General features: G+C 43.9%; 1 protein-coding gene across 4 annotated transcripts in view; it reads left to right on the forward strand.

The window, feature by feature from the left end:
• The window catches only part of DIXDC1 (DIX domain containing 1), a 64436-nt gene that overhangs the window by 30752 nt on the left and 11909 nt on the right, over positions 1 to 21775 (forward strand). For 2 of the 4 annotated variants that reach the window (XM_024754257.1, XM_024754258.1), the window contains exons 6-17: positions 3656 to 3768; positions 5161 to 5309; positions 8018 to 8107; positions 9853 to 9906; positions 11591 to 11641; positions 13720 to 13824; positions 14194 to 14247; positions 14724 to 14816; positions 14897 to 14956; positions 15628 to 15717; positions 16064 to 16225; positions 16724 to 16790. In XM_024754257.1, coding sequence (XP_024610025.1) covers positions 3656 to 3768; positions 5161 to 5309; positions 8018 to 8107; positions 9853 to 9906; positions 11591 to 11641; positions 13720 to 13824; positions 14194 to 14247; positions 14724 to 14816; positions 14897 to 14956; positions 15628 to 15717; positions 16064 to 16225; positions 16724 to 16790 — 1088 coding nt within the window. Of the gene's footprint in view, positions 1 to 616; positions 1045 to 3655; positions 3769 to 5160; positions 5310 to 8017; positions 8108 to 9852; positions 9907 to 11590; positions 11642 to 13719; positions 13825 to 14193; positions 14248 to 14723; positions 14817 to 14896; positions 14957 to 15627; positions 15718 to 16063; positions 16226 to 16723; positions 16791 to 21775 lie in introns of those variants that run through there. The other 2 variants (XM_024754260.1, XM_024754259.1) reach the window with 2 other exon arrangements.

Raw genomic sequence — 21775 nt, forward strand, 5'->3', positions numbered from 1 at the left:
GAGTGGTTCAGAAGGTAGGAAAGACAGGCCCTTATGTCCCATCCCCTCCCCCTGCTCCTTGAGAGACATCCTGGCAAAGCCCTGCCCGACTGCCCGCCTGTTGCTTCGTAGACCTGTAGACCTCGGGCCAGCCTCTCACCATATCCAAGCAAAACGATCCTTAGCTGGGAAAAAAGATCACATGAAACGCCCGAGGGGAGGGTGCGGGAGACAGACGTTCGGCGGGTTTCCGGGGGAGCCCCCTCCCACAAGGAGCCGCGTTAGACCCACCCCGACCTCCGTGCCCACGAAGGCAGGGTTCAGAGAGGAGAAGGCACCGCTATCAGTTCTGGGCTTCTCCAGACCGGGACCACGGACCCCTCCCTCTGCCGACCGGCGGCCTCTCGGGTGCCTCGCCCAGGGCTCCCGCTGGGCCCCGCAGCCCCGCCCCGCTCTGCCTCGAGCTCAGTCGGCCGGCCGAGCGCCAGCCTGGGTCCGAGCCCGGCGCTGCCTGCCCGCAAGTGACAGCCTGGGAAGCGGGGGAGGGCGTTGGGTGGGTGGGACCGGGGAGGCGGTGCGGAGCTGGGATCGCCGCCTGCCGCCCGACCGGGACTCGACCGCGCAGCCGGAGCTGCGGGCAGCCTTTCTCCGGTGGGTCGGAGATGGGTTGAAATGCCTGCGCCCGGGGGCACGCCCGGAGCCGCGCGGCCGCGGAGACCACGATGCCGCTGCCGGGGACCCGCAGCCTGCGAGGGGAGGCGGCTTCCGCCGAGGCTGGGCTGCTGCAGTGTCTGAGCTGCCGGGACAGCGCGCCTCAGAACCGGGAGCATCCCCGTCCCTGGGGCCGAGACGCCTGCTTCTCTGTCCTCCCTCCTCCCTCTCGGGACCGGGGCGAGCGGCTCTGGTAGTTGGCCTGCCCGTGGAGTCGTTCTTCGGGCCTCAGCGCGGGGAGACATGCCCAAATTGGGGAGCGCTGTGACTTTCAGCCTCCCGCTTCACCCCGGGAAGCCGACTTGCTGAAGCCGGAGCCACGAGGGGGACCATGGGAGGGACGCAAGTCAAATGGTGAGGTGAAGCCACTTTGGCTTTGGAGGTGGGGGGCATGGGTGGCAGCAGGGCCAGGACTGGAGGATGCTGTTAGCCAGAGACAGGCGGGGATCGGTGGGGGCGCTATATTGGGGAGAACAGGCTGCTGGCCTGGGATTATCACTGTAAAATACAGTGGATTTAGGAAGCTGCAACCAGCATAGGGGAAGGAGTGGACCTTGACCCTGTCTGGTCTCTACAGAAGGAGGCACTTCAGGACGGAACAGAACTCATATTGCCCAGCACCCGTTTTTTTTTAAAAAAAATTGATTTGACTCTAATTTGAAGGTAGCTTTTCTGGGAGATTGTTTGTCTGATAAGATTGGAGAGATGTTAGACCTGTGGGAATTAATATTGTAATCACTTGTTCCTTGACAGGATTATGATGGCAAGTAGGAAATTACTTGTTTATAAAATAGGGTTTTAAAGCTAATCAGGGAGAGCCTAAATCATATAATTAATTAGCATTAAAATACTTTTGTCTGACTTGAGGCAGAGGATTTAGTGTACCATCCTCATCCGTGAGGTTCGTCTTGGGGAGGCGGCAAGATGCCTGCTCTGACGTGTGCCTCAGGTTTTTTCTTCCTCAGATCCTTCACCTTTTGACTTGGCCAGTTAGTTTCATGGTTTTACCTCTCCGTGGCCTCACACACTGGCAGCCCCAATTCAAGAAAGAGAAATGTTGTTTTCCTTTGGCTGCTCTGCCACTCCCCCAGTGGGGTTGGATATGCAGACATCCGCCTCTTTCTGCCCTTATATGGGAGACAGCTCACTTAGGAGGGAGCCAGTGGAGCTGAGCATGCGTCTCTGGTTTTAGGAAAGCATTTTTCCGCCTGCATCCTAGGTTCACACCACCCCACCCCCGCCCCCCTTCGTCTCACACATACCCACATTTAGTGGTCCAGCTAAATGCAGGCAAGGGAACATGTCAGCCATAACACCTTGTCAGCTGAGAAAGTGTTGTCTTATCATTTCTCAAAGAGGAGCAGCTGGTGCAGACCTCTTTCTGCACTTGGACCCCCATTTCTATAAGAAGGCGGATGCCGAGGCCTGAAGTGTCATAAATCTGTTCTTCTTATGAATGACATAGTACCCTTAGACTAATGCTTTTCCAGCAGCTAATGCATGTTGGCCTGGAAGTCAGATCGCCTAAGTGGTGAAAGATGGATAAGAGAGTTCTGTAAAGCAATTACCTTTTCTAAATACCACTTCTTGCCTCTCTCCACCCATCTTGCCTGTTTGGGTTGTAGATCTATAGACGTGATTAAGTGACTTTTTTTAATTTGAAGAAGCAAAAAACTAATTTTTTTTCTGTGGTTCTAATAAGGATGAGGGTGTGTTACTGGTTGAGGTCATTCCCACCAAAGCCCAAAACTCTGGACAACGAGGAGGTTGAGACACTAGTCCTCAGGCTGCTTCAGAGATTTTTGAAATCTCTTGCTAACTCCACTGTGCTTGGCTCTTGTTTTTAGTGGTTTCTAGGAAGATGAAATGTTAACTCCTGATCGTGGCTGGGAGGATTAGCCTGGGAGACTTCAGGGGCACATTAAGTGGGTCAATGAATCCAAGACACTTTCACTGTTGTCTGGGTGATAGATTTGGAAAGAATTCCTGAGAGGGGGCTGGGTCTGCAGACCCCACAACCCCTGAGATTGTTTCAGTGCTGATGTTCTCAAGGTGTGGTGCAAAGAAAGATGGCTCTTCAGATGGAAGCATCAGCCACATTCCCATCGTGTCCTGTAGATTTGCTTCTGGAGATCTAAAATTCTGCTTCCCTAAAAATGCAAACAGTTCCTTCCAAGGCTAGTAGTTACACTAGAAATTAAGAATTGTTGCAAGGTTGAAAATAGTGTGGCAGAGATATGAATAACTCCTTGATGGCAGTAAATCGAGTAAACCTTTACCATCCCCTAGCAGGTCTTTTCCCCTTTTGACGTATTATCCTTTTCTGTATCATGTCCTAGCTTTGTTGATATGTCACTGCTCCTTTGCCCAGCCTGGCACTGTCCACACTCCAGCAGTTTCTCCCCTCTGAGGCACCCTCCACACCATCCCCTACTTTGGGATCAGCCTAGAGCTGATCTGCCGTGATTACTCTGCTGGTATTGCATGTGTCAGTGAAAGATCAACGTATTGGAAATAGATTTTCCTTCCAGCTCCCAAAGCTACTAAAACACATACTACATCAAGCCCCTGAACTTGGGCCCAGGGATGATGGTGGAGGAGGTGGTGGTTAAGTAAAAAACAAAAACAAAAACAAAAAGCCAAACCAAACAAAACTTAGAGTTCTTTAAAATGCTAGATTATCCATCCTTCTGGTAAATCTCTTCTCAGTGAGCTAGGCTTAAAGGCAGCCTTGTTGTGGAAAAGACTTCCTGGGACTGGGTCATTCATTCATTCAATATTCATTTCATTCATTTAACAAGCTCATCATTCATTCAACAAACATTTGTTCTTGCTGTGGGCCAGGCACCGTGTCAGGCAGTAGGAGTTAGATGAATAAGAACACGTTTCTGGGATAAATTAGGAAAGCTGGCTTCTAAACAACGGTTCGCAGTAATTGTTTCTCTTTCTTTTCCTTCGGTCACAGCCTGACTTCCCCCAGTCCTATCCACAGTGCAAAGAGCGACTCTATTATAACCCAGTTGGAGGAGAAGGCAGATTTCGTGATTATTCCCTCTGAAGGAATAGAGAACAAAACAGGTACTATTTCTCAGCCTGCCTGGGTTGGCTCAAGGAACAGCTTCAAGAGTCTGGGGGTCCTGACTATCTCCTTGGCCTTCTCCCTCCATATTCTGTGCATGCAGGGTCCACTCTAGAGAGCTCTAATGCTTTGTAGCCAGTGAATGTTGTATCCTCTCATAGATTGTCACTTCTGATGTCCTAGCTGTCAAATATCCTGCAGCCGTGTAGACAGGCTGTTCATTAGCTGGCTGCCAATGAGTTAGGAGATGACTTTGAAACAGGCAGAAGCCTACTCAAGTTAACAGTTTTTATTATTTCTGTGTTATGCAAATAACTTCAGTGCTTCTCTAACTTAAATTGGGGCCAGGAATATATAGTAGGAGGTGAGGCATCTGTGAGAACATACAGCACAGAGCAGGTCTGCATCATGTTTGGTATAAAGGCTACAGAAAGGACCACAGAGTTGCCTTTGTGTAGACTTCTTCCTCTGTCTCGGTCGATCTTTTTCTTACATTAAACACAGAGGAAAGCATGAAAGAAGCAAAGCACAAGACTTAGAGTTTTATTTGCCTGTAAGGGGTATAATGAAACTGAAGCCCTCTGAAGGAAAACTGGAATTAAATTCTTCCTTATTCCATTTCCCATCTAGCCCTGATGTCAGTACTAAAAAGTCAGTCTTGTTCCTGAGTCAGAAATTCCTGGCACCCTGGGGAGGGAGAGGGAGGCCTTTACAGAGTGCTGGCTCTGAACCAGCTACCACGGGCCCTGCACATAGGTTACCTCATTTAGTCGCAAAACAACCCAGAGGGATTATACTTATCATATTCATTCTTATGAATGAAATCAGAGCAAAGAGACTGTAAAGATAGGGAAATAAAACCAGAGAGAGAGAGATGAAACACTTTGTACAAGTATGGTTTGTTTCCTTTGTGACTCACACAATGTTATATGTGAAAGGGGTTCAGTCATAACAGAATGGTCAAAGGAATTTGAGTTGAGGTCTTCCCTCTGAAGCTCCAGAGCAACCAACAGGAATTTTGTTTTCATTGCCTCTGACAGCTTCCCCCTTTGTAGCTGGCAGGATCAAGCTCTAGGAATGCCAATTCTAGAGAATTAAGAGTAAAATCTGTCCCATACCAAGATTCCCAGGGAGTCTTATTGCTTCCTGAAGGTTTGAAAGAGGATGGATCTCCCCAACAGAATAAGCGTCACTCCCGTGAGCCTGGAGTCAGTCAATGGCCAGTTCTTTCTGTCTCACAACCCCACCTGGTGGAGAGTCCAGTCTGTGCCGTGAGAGAAGGTTCAGCAGGCAGGTGACCTGGCCCTGTGAACACGCAGGACTGTGACTGCTTTCTGCCTGCAGCTCAGTTTTCTTCAACATGGACTGTACTCCCTCCTTTCCTCTTGTAGAGGAGACAGACTCTCCATTATCCCGGGACTGGAGACCAGGCAGCCCCCGGCCCTATCTGGAGACTTCATGGGAAGAGCAGCTGTTGGAACAACAAGAACATTTGGAAAAAGAAATGGAGGAAGCCAAGAAAATGATATCAGGATTACAGGTAGCTCTTTCCCTCGTAGTTTGTCTTTGGTGTACCAATTTTTTTCTTTTTTTCTTTTTCTTGGCGGGGCTGCATGGCTTGTGGGATCTTAGTTCCCCGGCCGGGAATTGAACCCCGGCCATGGCAGTGAAAGCGCTGAATCCTAACCGCTGGACCACCAGGGAATTCCCGCACCAATTGTTTATTATTCTTAAGTCACTAGGATCAGTTGAAAGTAAACTGACTCAGTTATGTATGAGGTCAGAATTGGGGAGTTTACATGGAGTAGTGCAGGAAGAGCAGAAAATCCCTTACAAGTGAGTATGCTTAAATGGGCCTCAGGGACTCTTGTTGACAGAACAGCTGTTAGGAGTTCTGCAAACATGGGAGCCATATCCACCATTACCAAACATCTACTCTGGCTCTCTGCTTTGTGGGTGGGTTTCTCCCCTGTCTGCAGCCACAGACCTGCAATGGCAGCTTTCACCGAAGAATGGCATTGTGGAGAGTCAGGATTTTCTCCTAGGAATTCACCATCAGGAAGGCTGTAAATGCCAGTAGCGCTGCAGGTCTCTGCCTGGTCTAGCTAAGGGATTTAGCTCACTCTTAGTGCATTTGTAAGTGGACGCCAAGGCATAATCATCAGGTAGAAGAGCAACAAAGCCCTTCAGTTTTTCCTATACCTTCTGTGCCAGCAAATCTCCCCCAGAGGCCAACTGACCCACTTGACTTAGTTCCTACCCTGAATGACCCCCCTCAATCCTCTGTCTTTGTGTGTCTGTCCCTGTTTGGGGGAGCCCTTATAGTGTTCTGATGACCCTGAAATTGCCTAGGAATATTCCTTTCTGTTTGTGCTGGGAACTGCACTGCTTCTGAATTGTCAAATATTTATGGACACGTAAACAAAGCCCACATTATGTGAGTGGCTCTGGCAGCCTGCAGGCGGTGGAGGGCGTACTCCCAGCCAGCCAGCAACAGGGTGGGGACACAAAGCATTCCTAAAGAAAAAGGGAGATTCTTGCAGTGGTAAAATAATTTGCATAATGTATGCCCCAGGAACCGAGAGGGGTTGGAGGAACGTTTACTGCCTAAACGTTCCCAAGGAGGTTGTTGCTCTTCCCTCTTTTGCTCTGTATTTTTAAATGTCTGCCTTTTAGTTCCCTTCTCTGTCCCTCCAATAAGGAATGGTTTAGTTAATGGAATCGTTATTTTGTGCTGTCCTTTAATAGGAAGGATTAAAGCATGGAGAATTTTGGGATTGTACTCAACCAGGTTTTTCCCAGGATAATTTCATTGTATGAACATAGATATCCATCAATTTGGTTTTCAGTTTGGTTTGCATTTTTCAATCTGGGAGAAATCCCATAGCGGATTAGACAGAAAAAGAAGAGAATCAACAGGCAGAAAGTCAGCATCCTAATATTCCCTGCAAACAGAGGAGTTTTAATTCACAGCCACAGGATCACAATGAGAATTCAGTTCCATTACAGAATACAATGGGGCTCACAGCATCCACTGGGCTTCTTAACTCTTTCAGTGATGAACAAGTTGCATGCTGAGCCACGTCCAGGATTTCTGACTTTTTAGTGTACGTTATTAGAGCCGGGTGAACACTTTGACCCTAGAGTCCGTATTTCTGTAGTGTCGTTCTCCCCAGGTCCCTGCCACAACTCCATGGGATGTCATTCTCCCCAGGTCCCTGCCACAACTCCATGGGATAACCAAATTCATTTGCTTGGCTAAAATTGTATTATCAATTAGTACTTGGTAGACTTGGTAGTGGCTGGATCTTAAAATGATTTTATATACCAACATTTATGATGTAATTTATGTTATATTTATTGAAACGAGGTTTAACCTCTGTATCTGTTCTCTTTGGGTTGGATTGAGAAAAAATCTTGATACAAAATGGTGCTAGATTTTTAAATCTTTCACTGAGCCCGTAGGTCTTGTACCTACCTGCAGGGGTAGATCCAAGTTTTGTGGGTCCTAAAGCATACCATTTTGGGGAGGGCTTCTTTAAGAATTAAGATTACAGATTATGACTACAACGTTAGCTATAGGACCCTGGGAGGGGCAGGACTGGGAAGGCGCCCTGAGGTTTGAGCTTCCTTAGCCTCAGGGTAAATCTGCATCACCCGACACCCCACCGCCAATATTCTAATGAAAACAAAGCCTGGTGTGAAGCCTTGAAATAAATACGGACACCTTTCCGCAAATACGTTTTCCTTCTTGTTCTATCCAGGTTGCCCTAGGGAGCAAAAATGAATAATTTTTAAATGAAACAAGAATCAAACAAACCCAAGTCCAAGCTCTAAATGTATTCCAAATAATTCCTTATAATAAACTTTTCTTTGCCGGGATAATTCTACACTGTTTCTAGTTCACTTTCCAGCTGGTAAAATTCAGTTTAAACAGCTCTGGTTTGAAATGTCACTTTTGAAAGGAAAGTTTATTTTTAGAATTTTTTTCTGGGGCCAAGGAGCCTTGGAGCAGAGGATTCAGGTGTATCCAGAGAGGTGAAAGAGGCCTGGAGCACCGGCCGGACAAAAGCACTCCAGACAGATTCACGATGAGCAGTTGGAGGTATCTAAGGGTCCACAGTTACCAGGGAGATTTCTAGAGGAAGCCCAGTTGTAGTTTCATTTTGGGATGAGCTTACCAAGGCCAACTCTAGACTCCATCATCTGATGGGAGTTAAGTTTCTTTCTGCCTTTGTGGTTGTCCAGGCCTTACTGCTCAGTGGATCCTTACCCGAAGATGAACAGGAGAGGCCCTTGGCCCTCTGTGAACCAGGAGTCAATCCCGAGGAACAATTGGTGAGCTCCTTCTTTTGTGACTGGACACTGAATAATCTGCTTTGAGTGTTTGATTTATTTTTAGCATTGGACACTCATCTGTGCCCTCTTAAAATGCTCTCTTCCCTGACTTCCACTATTCTGGTTTTCCTCATGTATGTTTGACTACTCTTCCTTTCTCCCACAAATATTTATTGTGTGCTGACTACGTCCCAGACACTGTTTCAAAGAGCCAGAGACACCTGAAGGACAGATCAGACCTCAGACCCTCTCCTCGTGGAGTCTACATTCAGGTCCCTGTCGACTGATAAAAAATGCACAACCTAAAAGTCAAGGCTTATGTGTCATTCGGTGAGGACTTAAGGACAAAACTGAGGACTTAAGCCCAGGACACAGCATCTCAGATAACTCTGAGAGACTGCTCCGAAAAGGAAGGGGGGAAGCCAGGATATATAGGAGTTTTTGCAACCAAAACACGTAGTCAGAACATCAAAAGATTACTCTTAATAAAAGAAAACCAGGTATTTCAAGGAATTTCGTGCTTTTCTATGTATGGGAAGATGCAAGAGTCTGGGCTCCCTGAAGTCGTCCCTTTGATGTGCACCTCAGCTATCTGGGGCCAGGATCCTGTGCTTTCTCATCCTGAGTCTCCTCAGAGGTGGTTGCAGCAGTTGACTGCTAGATGCGGGCATTCTTTGTTTCCACCCTGAATTCCCTCAGGGCTCACCGCCCAGGCCGCTGTCCTGCGGTGGCTTGATGGCTGTCTTTATTTATTGACTTGGCAGGCGGCATTCTTAGTTCATATCCCCTTTGAAGCTTCTCTTTTTCTGCCTGTGCCTTAAATGTTGCTGCTCCTCAGGGTTCCACTCTGGGCCCTCTTCTATCTTGTCCATTCACCTGGGTAATACCTGCTGCCATGGCTTCACTTGCTTCCCACCTGTCTCATATGTTGCCTCTCAAATATTTATTTCTAGCCTAGCTCTCTCCATGGAGTTCTACATTTATAAATGTAACATGCACCTGCCTGTTGATTATCTCCCCTATATGCCCCATAAGCATCTCAATTTCAATGAGTCCTAAATTAAATACCTTTCTCTTCCTTCTCTCCCCATCCCCAAAACTACTTGTCTTTTAGGTTTCTGTTCTTAATCACTATCCATCTACCCAAATACCCCAAACAAATCTGAATCTCGTCCTAGAATCCTTTGCGGCCCTTCCCTCTATATCCAGTTAGCCACCAAGTTTTTCAGTATACTTTTTAAATATCTTCATCCAGTTTTCTCCATCCTCACGGCTACTACTTTAATTTCAGGCCTCCATCCAGTATTCTGGCGGCCTTCTAACTGGTTTTCCTGATTCCTGTCCTGCCCTCCTCTAATTCATTTTCCATAAAACAGCAAGAAAAATTTGACTTCAAAGCAGATTTTATTTTGTCATCCCTTTGCCTAAAACTTTTCATCAGTTCCCCATTGCCCTTCATCATCCTGCTCCATTTTCCTCTCGAGCCTCATCTCTTGTCATTTCTCTTTCCACTTGCCCAGCCCCTGCACACAACACACACATATTCATTCTAAACTTTATCCACATTCATCTACTCGCACCACCCCTGCCATATGCATCACTGGAGGGCAGGGACTGTTTCCTGTTCTTTGCAGCCACTGTACAGGGCTAGCATCTAGGAACTGCTCAATAAATAGTTGTTGAATGAATGCCCTCTGAATTTTACAGCATAGGTACATAACCGTCTCTTTTTGCCTTACATTCAGATTATAATCCAAAGTCGTCTGGATCAGAGTATGGAGGAGAATCAGGACCTAAAGGTATGTCAGGAAATGTACGTTTTGCCCTTTGAAAAAAATTTACGGGACTATTACACACCAACTTCAGGACAGTAATGGGGAGCAGGGAAGGATGCAGACTCAAGACTTTGGCTGTATGTGTATTATGTCTTTAATTGAGAGAGAGAGATATGTCCTAAATATAGCAAAAAGGTGATACCTTTTTAATCTCAGTGGTTAGTAATAGGTATCTATGTCATTATTGCTTATACCTTTCTGTATATTTGAAATGTTTCATATTGTTTATCTTTTTAATTAAAATAAACAGTGGATCTAATATCAATACGGTCGTTTTTAAAATAATTGACATAACATTATATTAGTTTCAGGTATACAGCATATGTATATATTGTGAAATAATCACAATAGGCCTAGTTAACATCTGTTACCATACATAGTTACAGATTTTTTTCTTGTGATGAGAACTTTTTAAAAATTAATTAACTAATTAATTAATTATTTTTAAATTTTTGGCTGTGTTGGTTCTTCATTGCTGCGTGTGGGCTTTCTCTAGTTGTGGCGAGCGGGGGCTACTCTTCGTTGCGGTGCGTGGGCTCCTCATTGCGGTGGCTTCTCTTGTTGAGAAGCACGGGCTCTAAGCGTGCGGGCTTCAGTAGTTGTGGAGTGTGGGCTCAGTAGTTGTGCCTCGCGGGCTCTAGAGTGCAGGCTCAGTAGTTGAGGCACATGGGCTTAGTTGCTCCGTGGAATGTGGGACCTTCCCGGATCACGTCTCGAACCCGTTTCCCCTGCATTGGCAGGCGAATTCTTAACCACTGCGCCACTAGGGAAGACCCCTAGTATGGTGTTTTTTAATGAACACTTTCCAAAATTCTTTTAGTTCAGTGGGTCTTAGCTTTTTTGAGGCCATAAGTATATGACTACAGCCATTAACCCTCTCCCCAGAAATTTGCATGAAAGCACACACACCCACTCACTGACTTGAATTTTGATTGGAGTAACTTTGGAGCCCATCTGTGGAGTCCAGGTCAAGAATCCCCATTTTAGATATGTTGATTCCAAACTCTTGATGGGGTGCAATAGGAAAAGAAGAGAGTACAGTCTGAGTTGTGGGTGTTCCTCTCCTATAATCTCTGTCCTAGTAACAGTCATAATCTGTTGTAAGGGAGGGTTAACTAAGTATATTATTATTGGGCTAAATGTGTTTTTGTTTGGTCCATAAAGAACAATACACTCTTTGAGAACAGAAGCACTCTAATCCTTTCTGAACATTAAAAATGAAGATAATTATTTCATGAAATTGGGGGTAGCCATATTAAGATATGATCATATATTTCAGTGAGAGGGATTTAGATTGTTATGATTTATGATTAAGTTTCCCTGTTGGCGAGGATTGCTAAATATAGGAATGAGAACCTATGGGAATGTATGGTATCTTATTTCTTGGCAAGAAAGAGCATGGGCAGTTGAGCCTGGACAACTGGACAGCTGAGCCTGGGTGCCACAGGGAAGAATGGAATGGGTCCTGTTTTTTTCTGTGGGTCAGCCTTTACTGTTTACTAGAAGGCAGACCTGCCTTCGGCCTCGGTGGAAGGTTGATTTTTCTTGGAATGGTTATCTGAGTTTTGTGTTCTTACTGACAGAATGAGGTAATGCTTCTGAAGCAACCCAGATGCTACCATCTGATCTAACTATATTTGGTTTGCAGAAGGAGCTGCTGAAGTATAAACAAGAAGGCAGAAACTTACAGGGGATAAAGGTAAAAAAAAAGACATATAGCTCTTTAAATAAACTCTTTACAAAGTAAAGCAGTCTGTGGATAAGAGTGGGTACTGGGGGGCTAGCTGGGTCCTACAGTCTTTTCTTGTGTACATCTGATGGGGCCTTTCACAGGCTCCGTGCTACTAGTAAAGAGAGGGCTTTGTGGATGGGAAGTGAGACAGGTGGAGGAATATACCTCTTTTGCTGAGGCTTATTTCTGGTGGTTATGACTCATGGTGCTGTCACTTCCCTCTGCCACCTAGATTATTTCTATGTGTGAAAACAATCAGTTATTACAGTTTTCTTCAGTTACAGTTTTTTGTCAGTTTTCTTCAGTTCTAAGAATATACTCTTAGAAATTGTAATTTACTTAGGTTTTGAATAGTTAGTAACATTCAAATGGTTTGAAGTTAAAAGGGTACAAAAGGATGATCCTTGAGAAGTCGGCCTTCTGGCCCTGTCCTCCCAGTCACCTAGTTCTCTTTCCTGGAGGCAACTTATCAGTTAGTACCAAATATGTATGTATGTGATTTTTCCCCAAATAATTACATACTATAAATACAGTTTGACACGTTGCTTTTTTCACTTAGCAATGTATCTTAGAGATCATTCTATTTCAGTACATAAAGACCTTAGTATTCCAGTATGTGTATATCGGATAATTCATTTAATCAGTTCCTACTGATAGTCGTCTGGGTTATTTCCAGTCTTGCTAATACAAACGGTGATCTAGCTAATAATATTGCTTATATGTTATTTCACCCAAGTAGGAGTATATGTGCTGAATGAATACCTGGAAGTGGAAAAAGATGTTCTCAAGCTGCTGCTTTTCCCTCTCCTCTTCCCGATACTCCCATTCATGGGCTAGACTAGGGTATAACTCAGCAGCGTTTTCCAGAGTATATTCTGTAGCCTTAGTCCTTTGAGATACTCCAGAAAACAGCATGTTTCATGCTCAAATAAAAAGCAGTGCTCTACAGGCTTGAAGAGTCATAATGAATAATAGCATATTAAAGGACCAGAGAAGGTCTGTCCTAAAGAGGCTGGCCTAAAAAAAGTTAGACTATTAACCACAGAAGTGCTTTTTCCCCCATGTAACACTTATTAACATCCCATGGAGCACACTTTGGGAAACGTTCCTCTGCACCACTGGTGCCAAGGGCATCTTAGACCACCTTGCCATGTACTGTCATGGCAAGACAGCATATTTAAGAGTGGGCTCCCACATTTTCCAGAGCCTACACCATTTCTCTGCAGTCTGTAAAGAGAGAAAAATCAGGGCAAATCCCCTGTGATGCAGCTCCAGCCCATTAGTTCCATTTGAAGTCACCACGGTTGGAGGATTGTGTCATAGCTGATCCTTTTAAATAAGTATGTACAACCCACCTTGTCTGAGGCCTGGTGGAAACCGAGATGGTCCAAGCTAAGAGAAAGATAGCCTAAAGCTTGTAGGATCCTATGACACTGGGAAGAGGAAGCATCAGTCTAAGAACATTTCTGAACATGGAAATAGAATCCCAGTCCTGGTCCACACTAGGCACTGGAAGGCAGTGGAAGCAGGGCAGCAGCAGGGCTGTAGAAGGCAGGGTGGCAGTGATTGCAGGGCTTCTATATGAAAAGGGTGTCAGACAGTGATAGGGCCCAGCCCTCTAGGGCAAAAGAGCTCATCTAGATCGAGTATTTATAGGCCCAAGATACAGAGAAGAAAGCCAGGGAGGGAGGAGGGAGAGTGCATTGTCCAAGGTCACTGTCATGTAAGCAAGTGTTAGACGTGTAATTTGAGACTAGGTCTGTCTGATCCCAAAGACCACTTATTCTTCCTCTAGGCCATCATGCTGTCAGCAATGCAGTGGAAAGTAGGGGCAAGTAATGGATAGAGGAAAAAATCAGGATTCCATCAGCTTGGTAGGACAATGGATATGATTTTCCTTTAGATTCTAGTGTCCTGGAAGGGAACTGAAGAATTTCTGCTCATCTCCTTGTGGCAAGACCCTGTACCCTTTTTGTCTCCCAGTTTAGTGATAACTGGCCGATTGATGAGTTGGGACCACAGTAGTGAGTGTGCTTTCTCCCCAGGATGCCTTGCAGCAGAGGCTGACTCAGCAGGACACGTCTGTCCTTCAGCTCAAACAAGAACTACTGAGGGCAAATATGGACAAAGATGAGCTGCACAACCAGAACGTGAGTTGAAAGAGTGAACTTGGACTTCATTGAGCCCCAGGTAGCAAAGTAGGATACAGTATAAAGTCCGTTTAGATCTAGTCCCCATCAGACTCCTCTCTGTTCCTAGGTGAAAGCCCATGCCACACTGGCCTCGAACCCTTCAACTTTGAGGGCACTGAGACACTGAGGCTGCATTGTGGTTCTATAGTCTGATTATCTCACTGAAGATGTGGAGAGCAGCTGTGTGTTTTTTTACCATAGTCATGCCCTCTTTGTGCTGTATGCTGTAACTGCCAACATCAACTCCAGTTACTAAGTAGCTGGTTTCCTACTGGATTGGCAGACAATACTTCCACACCAAAGAATTCTTTCTTATTCTTCTTGCAGGTGGATCTGCAGAGGAAGCTAGATGAGAGGAATCGGCTCTTGGGAGAATATAAAGTAAGAATGTATATCAGTTTGGAAATTATTTCCATCTGACCTTTGGTGGACAGCCTGTTGTTGCTGTTGTTCAAACAGCACTTAAGTACTCTGTTCTCATTCTTGCTTTCTGCAAGGAAATCCTTTACTGAGTTCCTTTGATCCACTAATCCTGAAGGTAGATAGCATGGCTAGGGGCAAGAACACAGAGCTAGGAGTCTGGAAACTTCACTTCAGTCTTAACCTTTACCTCTAGCTAGCATGGATGGCATGCAGTGGTCCTCCTGCTAATGGTAGTTCCCATCCTCCTTCCCTTTCCCAGAATCCTTTGCTCCGTGTGAGGCTCCCATGGTATATAACGTCTTCCCGTGCAGCTTGAGGAAAGGGCTGTTCCCTCTGAGGCTCTACTTTCCTCAGGTGGAAACTGCATCACAGCAGGTGAAGCGTTGGACGTCCTTGGCTTTGCCGTGCATCTGAAGGCTGTGTCTCTGTTGCAGAAAGAACTGGGGCAGAAGGACCGCCTCCTGAAGCAGTACCAGGCCAAGTTGGAGGAAGCACTTCGGAAACTCTCTGAGGCCAGTTACCAGCAGGTGGGGACACGTTCCGCCACGGACTTTCCTGCCCCTCTGACCTGAACAAGTCCTTTTCTGATGGAGTGTCTGATTTGCAGGTGGATCTGGAACACAAAGACGTCCTTCTGGCTCACTGTATGAAAAGAGAGGCAGAGGAGGTAACCTACCACTTGGGGTCTCCCTCCCATGTTTACAAGGGCAAAGAGGGAGATTCTGTTATCGACTCAGGGCTGACCCAGCACCACAGGTCAGTTTGTCAGGAGGCGATTTGGCGAGGCACTTACAAGTGCGGGTTCTGGGATAAGAAAGTCTGGTTTCAAATCCCAGCTTTATTACTTTCCTACCATTGTGTACCTTCATTTGCTTCACTTTGAACCTTAGAAATAACATTCATCTGGAAAATGACAGTGGCCTTTTCTGCCATTATGAAGAGTACATAAGATAACCCATTAAGTTACTAAACACAGTCCTGGTAGATCCACATGGCACAGAGTTAGGCTCAAAAAATACTAGTCATTGTTCTTTTTTTTTTGTTTTGTTTTTTCTATTACTGAAGCAAAGGCAGGAGATGCTGGAGCAGCATTCTCAGGCCCTCCAGGGGCCAGGCAGAGGCTAGGTTGGGGCCTCCAGGCGAGGTTTTCATTTTGTTCACTCTGCATTCAGCGGTGCCTTCTGAGTGTCAAGTATTGGTGATATAGCAGTGAACAAAAGGGAAAAAAAATCTCTGCACTGTGTCAGGAGGTGACCAGTGTAAAGAGGAAAAATAAGGTGGGACATCTTACTTTGGAATTCTCCATTATACAAGCATCATTTCTTCTTGCCGCTATAGGTGACCCACTGCAGCAGTCACAGCCCTCAAAGCAATGGTTTTCTCCCTCCAGTGGCAGGAAAAGGAGCTGCTTCAGTCACTCACAGAGGGGTAGGTGCTTAGGATTTGAGTACAGACTTGCCACTTCCAGCCGAAACCAGAAGAGTACCCTAGCCATCGCCAGTGGAGTAGGCCTTTCATATCCCCACTCCCCAATTCTTGCATCTGTTGGGTGTGTAAAGTTGTGAGGCACTTGCTATCCAAAATTAAGAATTAGTGGACAAACAGTGGGCTTGTATCTGTGGAGGAAAATTTTCTACAGTTTACACTTCCTCCCTCAAAAATAAAAGATCTCTTCCCGAAACCTCTCACCTGTATCTTCTTAAGCCCAGCAGTTGGGATGTGGTTAATAACATGGCAGCGTGCCATGCAAGCAGCACCACGTTTTTGCCCACAGAGCAGTGACCTGCAGCTCGTTCGGGATGCCCTCCGCAGCCTGCGCAACAGCTTTAGTGGCCACGACCCTCAGCACCACACCATCGACAGCTTGGAGCAGGGCATCTCCAGCCTCATGGAGCGCCTGCACGCCATGGAGACCCAGAGGAAACAGGACAGAAGGGTAACCCTCTTTCGGTGGTGTTTCTCTTATTCCCCCAAAGAAGCTTGGTCTTATCAATTTTAATGTAGATGAAAGCAGTGCTAAGATACACAGTTGCTTTTCTCTTTGGTTTTCCTCTCTGGGGAGCTGACTGTTCATCATGGTGTGACAGTCCAGGGAGGGAATTCACGGGTAACTCTTGCTCTTGGCAACTGTGTAACTGTCTAAGGAATTGTGGTTCTTGACCCACAAGTGTCCCTTTACTGCTTATTCTCTGTCCTCTTCCCCCCGAATGAACTTGGCATTATAGATGAGAAATATATGGGGAAAACATTGGAAACTAAAAAGCTTTTTATAAATGTACATTTTTATTGTTAGAATAAACATGTCCAATTTTATATACTGTGGAAAAAGATGTGGTAGAAAAGTATATATTTTAGGTACACTTTTAGGATTTAAGTTTCTTGGTTGAATTCTCCCATTGATTATAACTCTTGTGATTTTTGTGTGGCTCCCCAGGTTCGGGGCAAGTCACCCAGAACTCAAGCAGGTAGTGAATACCGGGAGTCCTGGCCCCCTAATTCAAGTAAGTACTCATTATTGCTTAGTAAGGACTCCTAGCATATTAGATCAGAAACTTAGTATTTATTATGCTACTGATATTTGGGGGATAGAGTTTTTCTTGTAGTACTTCACTCTTGTAATATGTTGTTTCTGTAGCAATACTAGAATTGAGTTATTTCTAGGACTGTGAAGACCCATAACATCACCATCACCACCACCTGAGTACCATTTGGCCACGTGCAAGGTGCTGCTGATTCAGAGAGGCTAAAATATCTTAAATAAAATCTCTTTGGAAATATACAAGCTCAAAATAGTTACACCAAGCAAAGCAAAATATATAAAAAAAAACACACTTAGAAATCACCCTAAAGTTCCAAATAGCACAGAAAATTTCCAGTTCTTCCTAGAGGCAAGAAGTTTAATTTCTTTGTGGACTTTCATTAAAACTTTGAGTGCATAGGTCATTCCGTTTGTTTGAACCTGCTCTGTGCCCACTCATTACATCTTTTTGCCTTGTTAATTCTGACAGGTTGGAAATCTGCCCTGCCTAGTAATTTCTATTTTACTTTGCATCTTACCTTTTGGTCTAATAGCATTCACGTTTTCTTACCTTTTATAGTTTACCCAGGCCTAATCTTAAAATATCTAAATAATAATTTATAAAAACCAAATAGTTAAAGGCTGACCATACCAGATTTATATGTTAAATATATAATTTTTAAAACCACATTAATAAACAAAATCTAAAGTAAAACATTTAAAGCATTTGCACAAATATGAAAGGTAAAATATTTTTTTGTAGAGTAGATAAGATAGCATTCTCAAGCCTCCAGGTATCTTTTCCTCTTGAATGAGATCTTTACACTGGGAATGAAACAGATTATGTTAGTACCAAAATTAGTTTCAGTTTCTTTTTCTAGCATTGTTTTGACCCCGTCATTTCTGTTTTCTTGATAGGGTTTTTATTTTATTGTTATCCACTTCAGTACTTCCTTTAGGTTAGTATAAACTGCCAATGTACATAGGCTAAATATTTGGAAATTCTTTTTCAGAAGTATAATAAATTTCTCCCTCCCTGGAATAATTCTCTTGTGTGTATGAATTACTTATTTAAAATACTACAAATAAATTCAGAGCTTCTTATAAACTAGGGTATTAATCTAATATCTATATTTACAAATAAGCTGAAATGTCTCTCATCTAGAAATACAAACACTTGTGTAACTTGCTAGCCCTCTAGCTACTGGCTTACTTCTCTTATTCCCCTATGTCAAACTTCTTGAAAGAGTAGTCTGCAATTGCTCTTTTTTCATCCTTACCTCCCATTCAATTCTTAAACCACTAGTTGGACTAGTTGGACTCACTTACTCCACTTAGTGTTCTTTTTGTTGGATCACTGTTGACTTTCTCGTTGCCTAATCAAAGTGGTTACCTTATCTTCCATAGACTTTTCAAAAGCATTTACTATTCTTGAATAGTCTTCTTCTGGAAACATTTTTCTCCTTTAACTTTACTACCAAACAGTTATTCATTCAACAGATATTTACTGACCATCCATTATGTAGCACCCTTGTTAGGCACTGGAGGTATAGAGATGAACAAGATGGACTTGGTACTTGCCCTCACTGGATTGTAGTCTCATGAAGTAGATACAACCTCCTCTTCTTCTTCTCTGTCTAACCCTTGAATGTGCCCTGGGATTCCACTAAGGTCTAGACTTAGGTCTCATATTCTTTATAGGTGATCCCTTCTACTTCCATGGCTTCAGCTACTCTTGTGTGCCAATTCTTCTTTTTTTTTTTTAACATCTTTATTGTAGTATAATTGCTTTACAATGGTGTGTTAGTTTCTGCTTTATAACAAAGTGAATCAGTTATACATATACATATGTTCCCATATCTCTTCCCTCTTGCGTCTCCCTCCCTCCCACCCTCCCTATTCCACCCCTCCAGGCGGTCACAAAGCACCGAGCTGATCTCCCTGTGCTATGCGTGTGCTTCCCACTAGCTATCTACCTTACGTTTGGTAGTGTATATATGTTCATGCCTCTCTCTCGCTTTGTCACAGCTTACCCTTCCCCCTCCCCATATCCTCAAGTCCATTCTCTAGTAGGTCTGTGTCTTTATTTGTGTCTTACCCCTAGGTTCTTCATGACATTTTTTTCCCTTAAATTCATGTATATGTGTTAGCATACGGTATTTGTCTTTCTCTTTCTGACTTACTTCACTCTGTATGACAGACTCTAGGTCCATCCACCTCATGGGCCAATTATTCTTAAACTTTCATCTCTAACTCCAAACCTTTTCTGAGCTTCAGGGCCGTATTTTTGAATGCCAACTGGGTATCTCTGTAGGTTGAAAGGCACTTCAAACTCATGTGCAAAACTGGATACAAAACAATAGAGTGGAAAAAAGATGGAGTATAGAATCAAACAGATCTGCGATGCACTTGTAGCTATCAGCAGAGTATATCATGGGCAAGAGTATTAATTAATGTTGTATTTTAGTTTTCACATTTATGTAATGGAGATAATCGTGAAGGATTATGAGCATTAAGTACAATATTATATGCAAATAATCTGGTGTTGCGTGTGGCATGCGAGATATGCAAGGCTATGCTCTTTCTCCTTTTCACTACAGTCAAATCTCCTAAAAGAGCAATCTTCTCTCTGAACCCACTTCCTGTCTTGCCATTTACTCTTAAGGAAAAACAACAACAATAATTATTTAAAAAGTAATACAGTAGACTAGTGGAATAGAATTGAGAGTTCAGATAAAACCCATGTATCTATGATCATTTGACCAGCAAATAGTATCTTCAGTAAATGGTGTCAGGACAACTGATATCCACATGCAAAAGAATAGAGTTGGACCCCTACCTCACACCATGTACAAAAATTAACTCAAAGTGCATTATTGACCTAAATACAAGAGTTAAAACTATGAAAGTGTCAGAAGAAAACACAGGGGGGAATATCCATGACCTTGGATTCTTCGACATCAAAAGCATGAAAAAAATAGAAAAATTGGACTTCATCAAAACTGAAAACTATTTTGCATCAAAGGACATTAACAAGAAAGTGAAAAGACAACCAGAATAGGAGAAAATATTTGAAAATCATATATCTGATAAGGGCCTGGGATGAGCAATATATAAAGAACTCTTACAGCTTAATAACAAAAGACAGAAAAATCTGATAACAAATGGGCAAAGGACTTGAATAGACATTTCCCTAAAAAAGATAAATAATTGACCAATAAGCACATGAAAATATGCTTAAAATCATTAGTTATTAGGGAAATGCAAACCAAAACTAGAGTGAGATACCATTTCACGCCTACTAGGTGGTTCCAAAAAAATGGAAAATAACAATTGTTGGTAAGGATGTGGAAAATTTGGAGCCCTTATACATTGCTCGTGGGGATGTAAAATGGTACAGCCACTATAGAAAACACTTTGGTGGCTCTTCAACGAGTTAAACATAGAATTACTATATGACCTAGCAATTCCATTCCTAGGTATATACCCAAAAGAATTAAAAGCAAGCGTTCAAAAAAAAAAAACTTGTACATATATGTTCATAGCAGAATTATTCACAATAGCTAAAAGGTGGAAGCAAGCCAAATGTCTATCAGTTGATGAGTGGATAAACAATTTCTTATATATGCATACAATGGAATATTATTCAGCCATAAAAAGGAATGAAGTACTGATACCTGCTACAACGTGGATGAACCTTGAAAATGTTAAGTGAAAGATGCCAGACACAAAAGGGCACAATTTGGATGGATCCTTTTATATGAAATGTCCAGAACAGGCAAATCCATAGAGACAGAAAGTAGAGTAGATTAGACAGATGTCAGGATTAGGAAGGGAGTGACTGTTTAATGGGTACAAGATTTCTTTTAAGGATAATGGAAATGTTCTGGAACTAGATAGTGGTGATTACACCACACTGTGAATGTACTAAATGCCGCTGAATTGTACACTTTAAATGGTTAAAATGGTGAGTTTTGTGTTATGTGAATTTTACCTCAATTTTTAAAATGTGAATTTTAAAAAAGACCTGGAAGGAGCCTTGTTCCTATGCTAACAGAAAGAAAAGGTTGAATAGTCCAAAATACCATAACTTTCTTGAATCCATCAGAGAGATGAAATCAGAGGGTAGCTAACTAGCCAGAAATGTAAACAGGTCCCTCAGTGGACAGATAGGATACAGCACTTGTTCACTTGTGGCAGAGCATGGGAGGAAGATGGGACCACCATACAAACAGCTAAGATTTTAATGAATTGTGAAAGGCGTTGCAGAGATTATAGGAACCCTGGGGGCCATGAATGCAAGAATAGTTTGCACCTACTTGCTGACTCTTCCATCGACTTCCATTTGGGTGCTTATGACAAAGATTTGTTGTGGGAACAGAGTCTAGAGAAAACCTGTTTTGGTGGTGGAGGCCCAGAGCAGGGGAGCACCTGTCACTGCTGGAAAAATGTGAAGCCCCATCTGGACCTTTGTCCCTTAAAGAACAAAAGTCTTAAGCCACTAAGGAAGGGGAGCAAATTCTGTTGCCCCTCCCTCCCTTTCCCAGGCAAAGGTGAAGACCTATTTCAGCTAGGGGGAAGAAAAAAGGATGAAAGCGCTCTCTACCCCAGGGGAGTGGCAGGAAACTGTATTGGGCTCAGATCACTAGAGGTTGCCTACCACTGGGGAAAGAGTAGGATCACTGAGAAAGCCCCACCCTCAAGACTGAGGTTGGATCATGACAACAGAGAAGCCCCCCTTATCCCTCACCACCAGATGAGCAAGTACCGTGTAAGAAGCAATAGCAGTCTGCCTCTGTGGGAGGGGCACACGTGTGAAGAGACTGACTCTGAGGCACAGGCACACAAGTAAAGTCTAAAGTTGAGGGTGGAGCAGGAATATTGAGGAAAAACCCTCCAGCAAACCAGCTACCTTCCTAAACATAACCCTAGAGATATTTGAAGGTGATGATGTGCTGAAAGTAACCT

The sequence above is a fragment of the Neophocaena asiaeorientalis genome, unplaced genomic scaffold (genome assembly GCF_003031525.2).
Source record: "Neophocaena asiaeorientalis asiaeorientalis breed wild unplaced genomic scaffold, Neophocaena_asiaeorientalis_V1.1 scaffold21, whole genome shotgun sequence".
In the NCBI taxonomy this organism is placed as follows: Eukaryota; Metazoa; Chordata; class Mammalia; order Artiodactyla; family Phocoenidae; genus Neophocaena; species Neophocaena asiaeorientalis.